This window comes from Apostichopus japonicus, chromosome 19 (assembly GCF_037975245.1).
Source record: "Apostichopus japonicus isolate 1M-3 chromosome 19, ASM3797524v1, whole genome shotgun sequence".
Lineage (NCBI taxonomy): Eukaryota > Metazoa > Echinodermata > Holothuroidea > Aspidochirotida > Stichopodidae > Apostichopus > Apostichopus japonicus.
Window position 1 is genome coordinate 1,292,405 of NC_092579.1, and position 10,096 is coordinate 1,302,500.

At 37.1% G+C, this 10,096-nt stretch overlaps 1 protein-coding gene across 1 annotated transcript; it reads left to right on the forward strand.

Annotated features, from left to right (window-relative positions):
- The first annotated feature begins 1,018 nt into the window (after positions 1-1,018).
- LOC139960158 (kielin/chordin-like protein) lies at positions 1,019-9,608 on the forward strand. The gene is made up of 6 exons (XM_071958314.1): positions 1,019-1,515; positions 2,492-2,665; positions 4,689-5,132; positions 5,868-6,053; positions 6,966-7,151; positions 8,292-9,608. Exons 1-6 carry the CDS (start codon positions 1,401-1,403, stop codon positions 8,492-8,494), a joined length of 1,308 nt encoding a protein of 435 aa, XP_071814415.1. The 5' UTR covers positions 1,019-1,400; the 3' UTR covers positions 8,495-9,608.
- Positions 9,609-10,096: the final 488 nt, after the last annotated feature.

The window sequence follows — 10,096 nt, forward strand, 5'->3', positions numbered from 1 at the left end:
CACATGAAGTATCTTTATGCTGACTGTTGATCAAGCTAATCAATTGTGAGTAACTATCATATTATTTGTGATGTCAAACTAGTCAATCGTGTAGCTTTTCATAATAAATGATTACCAACAAGACAAATAGTGACCAAACCAATCAGACATAAACAATGTTACTTATATCACAATCAACGTATTCAATCACAATCAACTGCTATATTAATAATAATGTAACTTATATGCAGGTAAACAATTCAATCGAAACCAGCTGATCGTCTTGGAATACAGCAAATTCCTGTTCGATATAGAGCTAAAAATGCCCCCATATTACCCAAGCACCGTGGTCAAAATTCCCAATGTTGAATATGGCCTCTGACCCCCTTCCCTCTCTTGTGATTATGATGATGTGATTTACATATTCTACTGTGTATTTTGCAAAGTCTGTTCAAAGTATCTCTTTCGAGATCCGGCTTTAGGAATCACAAATGACTTCGAGTTGTTTAGAATCATGTTAGATCTCTAGAGTAAGGCAAAATATGACACCAAGACAGAACTATAATTGTTCGATACAGGTGGCAACAGCCTACAGTGGAATACGACCTTCTTTACCGGTTTCGAAGCTATATACATACAATTAGTGGGTCCGCATATAAGGCGGGAGCCCGGTTCGAATCCCGGTGGAGGATGGAAGTTTTTTTCGCCGTTCTGGATTTTCCATCTAAAACATCAAATATATATATATATATATATATATATATATATATATATATATATATATATATATATATATATATAAGGTAAAGAGGTCAAACTGTGAATTCAGAGGCATATAGTTAGGCTTTAACTCAAGGTTGTGCAAGTAAATGCTTTTCAAAATGGTCCCCGACGTCAAATCATTGCTTTGCTATTACTGTTTTAACGTGCAGGTGTGAAAAACATACTTATCTCCGTATACAGTATGATTAAGATCGAAGGAGTTTTGACAGGAAATGGTGTGGAAAACATTACACGTACGGTATTTTCCCTTTTAAATCCCTTAACTCTTTTCAAACAATCCTTGACTTTTCACGGTGGTTTCCTGTTTCCTCTTCACCGTTATTATTAGTCATGCTGAATAATGTGCGTCAGTAAAGAGCAAACACATCGATCGATTTAAATACACAGACTGGTGGTTCTGTCTTCTGTGCTTAATGTATTGACCGTCTTTCAATAGGGTCTAAGTATTACCAGTCACTGCACTCTCAATTATTATATATTTATACCGTTATTCTATGGAGAACGAAAGTTTTTGATATCTTTGCAAATTCAACATTCGTAGGCTTCATGCTATTGGTGACGTTGGTGATTAAAATTGAGATATTATATATGATATATAGATATATATATAATATATAACTAACTATATTCAAGAAAATATGGATGGACAAGCGATCCATTTAACCAGGTTATTTTTTATCTTCTTGGTCGGATTATCTTCCCAGGCCCAGGCCCAGTCAAGTAGTGAAAGTTGGTCCTACTACCTAGATTCAGGTAAACCTTTATAACGTTTCTTGATTTGAGTACCACAATTAACATGTGCTTAAACAAGGTGCATGGGTATATTATGACGGACCATTGGGAGCTTTAACCAGGCCATGGGGGGGGGGGCAACAAGGCGGATTTAGGGATAAAAAGGTAGTGAGAGGACTCAGGGTTCGTTGAAGCCGACTCTTAGAGTGGGTCTTATTCGATAGCAGAAATTCTGAATTGGTGCAATGTGAGGAATGGTGTAGGCTATTAATACGGACTATAACTATAGGTTTATACGCTACAGTTTCTGTTAGCCTAAGAACTAAGTAAGGCACGGATGTGTATCTGCCCTCCCCTTCACCCCACCTACTAGACCCCTCTTATTGGTTCTGTCAACATATAGGGTTTTCTAAACTCTATAAGGTATACGATTTACAAAGTGTTGAAACTATAGCATTCCTTATTTGTAGCGTCGTTTCCTAAATGCAGGAGTTCACTGCATATTTCAATAGGCAGTAATTTCGGTATTTATCGATATTATATCTCCTCTCCCGTAAATCCTGGAGCCGCCAATAAAGTACATGCTGAAATAGGCATTGAATTAAAGTATATATTACAACTTTTCTCTTGAGGGGTTTAACATGCGGTTAAAGCTTTTAAAAGCTGTTTTGACGTTTACTCGATATGCAAGCATGTATGGATTATGGTATATATGAATGCATTTATATCCGCATGCTCTAAATATGGAATGTATACGAAGTGTGTAAAAAAGGTTATGAAATGTGTGAAGCTTTGATACATTAAGTATAGAGTTCTACTTTTGTCTTTTGTCTTACACCTCCAGGCAGTTGACCGAGATAATACAATACCTCTGGTTTAATGGCCTTCGTATTTGTTCCACTAAGTTACATTTTTCTAATCTATATACGAGATTAATGAAGAATTGTTCACACTTGCATGTTATTATCTTGTACACCCTTCTTGTTTGTTGTTTTAGCAAGCCCTTGCTCCTTTAGGGGAGCGTTACTTCTTCATGACCAGCGTGTTAGGCTTGGTCCGTGTACTGCGTGTCGTTGTAATAATGGAACAACGAATTGCATAATTGAAGCTTGTCCTCCTGTATCGTGTGGAGTTTGGTATCCAGACGTTTGCTGTACCTTTTGCGTATACAGTAAGATTTCGTATCACAGATTTAACATATAGGTCAATATATGAATATAAATTTGAATTCATTATTATATCTATCTATCTATCTATCATCTATCATCCATCCATCCATCCACCCACCCACCCACCCATCCATCCATATATATATATATATATATATATATATATATATATATATATATATATATATATATATATATATATATATATATATATATATTGTTACGTTGGATTGCGAGAGGTCTCGATAATTAATTTTTGACGAGACACAAGCCTGGGTTCGTTTTTGAAAGGAACACAGACAAATTGACGAGTCTAGAGAATTTAAATGAGAACATAAACTATATTGAACAATGGAGTTTGAACCAACAACAACAAATGGTAATTACAAATGTATAGAAAATTACTCACAAGCTTAACAAGATAGGATACACTTTAAAACACGCTGGTCTCTTCCAACGGCGATATCCCTCAGCGGCCACGACCTTGATGACGACGATTCTCGGTCCGTTGTACCGCGAAATTCACTGGTCCTCGACGAAGTTTCTCGCGATCTCAGAAACAGCAGTCACCTTCTTTCCGGCGATGCTCCAAAATAGAAGACGGACTTCCAGCCACAATCGAGTGAAGCACAAGTCGAGCTCTTCGCCGACTAAATATTACCAGAGTCAGTCCAAAATCAGCTTTATAGCCACCAACTCCTGGCGTAACGAACTTCCTCAACGGAGACAGAAATTCTTCACCTTCTCCGAAATAACGACTGGAAAACTGTACTCTCACAGCAAAGTCCTCTTCAAACTTCTGAATGGAAGAGTAGAATCAATCTTGGTATTGATATCTCAATCCTTCAGAAACTACTGGCAGTTGAGCACTGACGATATATAGTAGAATGGTATAATATGTGTCGTCGCTTGTATTCGTTCAGAAATTGAGAAACTCTCCGATCTAGGCGGGTTTTTATACGATTCGCCATGTCAAGAATCATCTAGAGTGCACAGCTTACACGCGATTTCACGTAAACCGACGTTAACCCGAGACCAGCGTGTCATCGTAAGGAATATATCAGAACAATCGTGTATTATAACATTCTGACACGGTAACTCGACCTAGTTTCTCAAATATTGATTTATCACGTAGGCAATTTCAAATACTTTCTATATTATAACATTAGGTTCCTTACTAGCAGTGACTAGCGTTAGGCTACAATGGGCCCTCGTAACAATATGAATATATATATATATATGTACATATATATATATATATATATATATATATATATATATATATATATATATATATATATATATATATATAGTCTGTCCAAAGTATCTCTTTCGAGATACGGCTTTAGGAATCACAAATGATTTCGAGTTGGTTAGCATCATGTTTGATCTCTAGAGTAAAGCAAAATATGTCACCAAAAGCAGAACTAGTATTGTTCGATACAGGTGACAAATGCCTACAGTGGAATTACGATCTTCCTTACCGGTTTCGAACCTCTGGACATACAATCAGCGTCCATAGCCTAGTGGTTAGGGTGTCCGCGTACAGAGCGGAAGGCCCGTGGTTCGAATCCCGGTGGAGGCTGAACGTTTTTTCACTGTTCTGGATTTTCCAACTCATTACGATTTTCATTAATATATATATATATATATATATATATATGCGTGTGTGTGTAACCTCTATACCTATATTCATGTGTTTTACATGTAGTACTCAACTCTCTACCTGTTGTCCTTTTTGTTTGTCTTTGACTTATGGTATTAAACTCTAAATATAAAGCAATATGTTTAACATATATTATTAAACTCTTTTCCTATATGTATGTCTTTGACGTATGGTATTAAACTTTTTACATATGGGTATGTTTAACATATAATATTTACCTCTATAACAACATGGGTGTGTTTAAAATGATAGTATTAAGCTCTACACCGATATGGATATGTTTAACATTTAGTATGAACATCTATACCTATGTGGTTGTGCTTAACGTATAGTATTTACTTGTTTACTTATAACTATAGAATTGGTCGTGAACAGTACAAATATCTTCGACGTTTCCTTCAACTTTGTTGGAGATAGCGTGAAGAGTCGATTTTCCCTGGACATATCAGTGAAAACATCGCATAGTAATGCTGTCGTCGGCGAGAATCTTTGGAAACTCAGTGCCTGGATAAGTACCAACGCGGATGGACATGGAACGAAATATGCTTTGAATGATAACATATTCAGTGTACATCATGCAGGAAAGGAATTCAAAAAACATCGCTATCCACCTTGGAGATGGACGAACTTGTATTACAATATGACATTGAGAGGAGGCCCGTGTGATCAATGCGAATTCATGTGTGTTGAATTTGGTCAGGCCGGTGACCTTAATTTATCTCATGACCTACCTTTTCAATTTAAACCTGTAAAATTCGAAACGGAGAGATTAGTTGACTGTGTATCTCTTCCAAAACGCGAAGGTGAGTACATAATTAATGAAATTAACTTGTAACCTCTTGTTGACTGCATGTGAATTACTTTTGTTCATGGTTTTAATGCGGTTGAAGGTATAACATTAAATCACCTAAGATGTCGTCATGCATGCAAGTATTTTTGTTGTGTTTTCTTTTTCGTAATTTGGGGATGGGGGAGGGGGGTGGGGGTGGGGGTTGATGGTGGTAGAGATTGTTAGATGGTATGACTAAATTTTAAGAAAATTGTCATCAGGAGAGCGTTGTGGTCAAGTGGTTAAGGCAGTGGACTTGTGATCTAAGGATTACAGGTTCCAGCCCTGGCAAGGTCATCAAGGCGCTTTTATCTCCATTGCCTCTCTTCACCCAGGTGTATAAATGGGGACTTGCGAGGTAACTAAATATAGTTGCGTGCGCCGGTTTGTGGCTGCACATTATGGGAGGTCCCCCTGGGGACACGTGGTTGTGGTGCGCTGTGCACACTTTGGTGTGTAGGTGTGACAAGTTACCAATGACCAGCGTTAAGTTGTAAAAGTCGTGTGAAAGGGCCCTGGCCCTTTACAAGACTGTAAAACTAAAATAATAAGAATAATCAAACTCAAATGAAATTGAAAAAAAATGAATAAAAGATTTGGGACAGCATCAGTGAAGTCTCATATTATTTCTTGATTACAAAGCTCTTCTACAGTTATGGGAAAACAAAACTTAGAGGAATTGAAATGATTTTTATGTTTATTTCACAAGGAATCGAAGGTGCAGGTATTGGCTGTGCCTACGAAGGAATTTCTTTCCATGACAAAACGGTGATTCGTCCTGATAATTGTACAGAATGTATGTGTTTGAATGGTACCGTCAACTGCACCAAAGAAAACTGTGACGGAGGAACAGATGTACCAGAAGATTGTTGTCCTTCCTATAGGCCTACCCAGAGTAAGTTGAAATACCCGTTACTCATAGATTGTACGTTACTGAACGTGTATCACCCACATAGACAGTAACTATACAGTATAGAAGTACCGTATAGTATAATGCATTAAGAAACATGGTCTTGTATAATGTGCACGATTTCTATATCAATGAGTTTGAAACTTACAGTACGTGAATAAATGACACAGAAGTACAATAAAGAGAATGCTCGTTAAATTGATAGTGAATGATATTTTGCTTGGGTGCTTGGTTATCTTGTAAAGTCGCTTCCAGCAGCTTCATTTAATGTAAAAACAAGATTATAGCGACGGCTGAGAAGATTCTTGAATATTATGAAGCATCATTTTGCCGAATTCAATTTACCACTGTCTGGTTTAACCAAACAAAGCGTCTAAATGTCTTCAATAAAAGTAATGTATGTTCGCATGCTGTTTGCATGAAGAACGATCAAATTTCAGGAGATTTTTTTCTCAAAAGTTTTCATCGACAATAGTGAAGAGCTATATCATGTGAACTCTGTGGAATTTCATTTTATTGAAAGGCTTATATGTTACTAATTCACTCAAGTATACAATTTCTGTAACCAGGTACATTTATTTCTTAAATTGAGAGATATCTAAATGTAAAACACTTTCGAAAGACACTTATATAGTATTTGCGCTGTGTGAAATAACGTCCTTTATAAAGTTTATAGAGTGACACATCGTTGTAAGGCAACTCAAAGCGAATCAGCGGTAAAGCCTATTGTGCTTGTTGGAAATTCAGTACACAGATCTTTATTATAATATGAAGTAATGGACTATACGTTTACGATCTCATCTGTTTTCTTTATAACATATATACGGTAGCGCGTCTACAGTTATGGGAAAACAAAAATTTGAACAATTGATATGATTTTTATGTTTGTTTAACAAGGAATCGAAGGTGCAGGTATTGGCTGTGCCTACGAAGGAATTTCTTTCCATGACAAAACGGTGATTCGTCCTGATAATTGTACAGAATGTATGTGTTTGAATGGTACCGTCAACTGCACCAAAGAAAACTGTGATGGAGGAACAGATGTACCAGAAGAGTGTTGTCCTTCCTATAGGCCTACCCAGAGTAAGTTGAAACACCCGTTACTCATAGACTGTACCCATAGGCGTAGGAGCCTAATTTGATTGGGGGGGGGGCTGTACCGACTTGCCCGAAAAATATAACCAAAATTGTTCGCGCGCTCAACATGTTAATGTGCATATCATATAGGCATGCATCGGTTATTACATCGCATGCCAATAACATACAAATATTTGCCTTGTTATTACCTTACCATATTGGTTATCATTATTGGGGAAGGCGTTACAATAATAATGATCATAATAATAGAAGTTTAACCATTGAAAAACACGTTGCAAGTTATTTTTCTTTCAATAGGTGCCCGAAAAATTATCATCACATTGCCCAAATTTTCAGCCCCCGCCTCCTACGCCTATGACTGTACCTTACAGAAAGTGTACCACCAAGGGCGTAGGAAAAATATGGGGGCGGAAGTATCATTCCGCCCCCCCCCCTCCGCTCCGCGAGTCAGAAAACCCCTTTTTCATTTCCAAATGAGAAAAAAATCTCATTTGGAGCACCAAATTGCATCTATAAGGCCAGGTGAAAATGCAAAATTATTTACAAAATGGATTGGGTGTTGAAGTGTGCTATATTGCACCAAATTGCATCTGAGGCCACCTAGAAATGCAAATGCAATGACACCCCCTCCCCTTAGACCCCTCCCCCAGGCCGGCCATCAGTCTTCAGCCCCCCACTCAAAAGTACTCAAAAGTAGACAGAAACTATACAGTATAGAAATACCGTATAGTGTACGGTGGTCACATGCGCAAGAAACATGGTCTTGTATAATGTGCACTATATTCCTATATCAATCAGTTGTGAATCTTAGAGTACGTGAATAAATGACACAGAATTGCAATAAAGAGAATGCTCGTTAATTTGATAGTGAATGATACTTTGCTTGAGTGCTAGGATATCTTGTAAAGTCAAATAACTAAGATGTTCGTCGAAAAGTTGTAGATAAAGATTTAGACGTCTGCAAAACACTCCACGACCTACCGAAAGCTTTGGCGACCAATGATCGTGCAAGCGCATTCACTGTGCTCTATGAACCATTTCGATCACGTAATATTTAATAAAATAATGAATTGTTGTTTATACGTTGTTTGTGATATGATTGCTTTATTTGATGAATATTTTCAGCTGATTACATGACGACACTCTATACAGATGAAATGGAAGATGGAGATTCCACGAGGCCAACCCTCCCAACCATTGTCATCGTCATTCTCTCTCTTTCTGCCTCTCTTATCTTTGTATCAGTTATTTGTCTACTGATAAGAAGAAAACTGACCACTAATTCAGAACTAAAAGAAACGAACAATTTCGGTTTGGTGCGAAGTTGAGGGCGTGTGAGTTCAGAAGAATAACTTTATGTGAACGACCGCAGCTGTATGTTAGCACCAATCAAGATTGATCTCATAAAAGCTTTAGTGTTTCAGCCAATCACAAGCATTCCCTAGATATACACATACCCAAGTACGTAGACCGTGCACAATAAGTTAGGTCCTAATTATCTGGAAGAGAAACTGCAGGATTATGTATTGAAGATTTGTCTGGATTTTCCAGGTAGACCTATGTAATGTTTCTTCTCCAATTTTTTTTCAATCGAGAGGATATTATTTTGTCCTACAGCTAAAATTTCACCACGATATTTGAGAATTATGGTAGATTGAAGACTAACTTTTGGGTCTGTTTGACTTTGAGATGTTAAAATGTAATCTACTCCACCTGTGTAATCGTAAACTCATTGAATTTTCATAAGCTACATGTTATAATAATCGTTGCAAATTTGTGATTGGCCATGTATAACATAACATTGTCTGCAAAAAGGCAGTTTTTACAGGATACAAAAGATTATTCTTCCAAGATAAAATCTTCTCAAATCCTTGGACATGTGTGAGATGCAATGCAAATTCCAACAAGTGGAGATTTAATCCACAATGAGTAATAACCTGACTATGATTCATCATATATGTAACTTGGAGTTTCTTTACACTTAGTATGGTGATATTGGTACACCACCTATACCGGTACATGCTAATGTGTCTTGCAATTGATATCATGCGTATTTATGAGGAGGCGTGATGATATTTACTTTTGTAACCGAAGTTGGTATGTACAATAACTAGACTAGGGAATGATTGATCAATAACAGTCTTGACAGGTGGGTGGGTGGTCCATCATAATTAGATAAACCATATTGATTTTAGTGCTCATAATGAATATTAATGAGGTCACATGGTCAAACGTTACTGTGTTATTAGTTGGTAGCCTACAAATCGATAACTATATTTATGAGGTGTGTGGCTTTGCATTACTATGTTACAAGTTTGTATAATTAATAACTTCACAAGGCATTGATTGAACTTTCTTCATCATTACACACTTTAAGTGTTTTCTGTTCATGTACATTTATACTATTATTTTCTTTTGAAATAGAAAACAAAGAAAAGTTTGGGTCATTGTATTTCAGTTGTTGTATTTCTCTGGGGTGTTAAAGCCAGAAACAGGCCTTTTGTTCCCTCTTTTTTCTCATTTCTGGGCCTTTTGAAAATGATGTAGCCTACTCATCCTTTAAGAAAAGTTAATAAAACTACCCCAGCCGCACGGCTGGTAAAGGAGCAGTGATGTAAGATATTTGAATAGCTTGCCATCGGATTAGAGTTCAGTAGGCTGAGACGAAATATAACAACAACGAATAATTAGAACTGCATTTGGCTGCAAATATGCAGTATTTTAGTGCGCGGGAAGTGCTTGCAGTATCAGGAAGAACTCTTTTGTTGTTCATAGTGTTATTTTTTGTCGGATAATACACCGGGGAGTATAGTCATGTAGGTAACTACAAAGTAAGGGCGCTGGTGATTAACGTGACAGACTCAGATAATCTGTCAACGCAGCTAGCCTCTGAAACTGCAACCATACAGAGACTATACGAAACTTTCAAA

What these genes read in the sequence shown, in the direction of transcription:
- LOC139960158 (XM_071958314.1), top strand. Translation starts at nt 1,401, where the DNA reads ATGGATGGACAAGCGATCCATTTAACCAGGTTATTTTTTATCTTCTTG. An exon ending in CTGTACCTTTTGCGTATACA is followed by an intron (nt 2,666 to 4,688) that starts GTAAGATTTCGT and finishes TTATAACTATAG; the next exon opens with AATTGGTCGTGAACAGTACA. An exon ending in TTCCTATAGGCCTACCCAGA is followed by an intron (nt 7,152 to 8,291) that starts GTAAGTTGAAAC and finishes GAATATTTTCAG; the next exon opens with CTGATTACATGACGACACTC.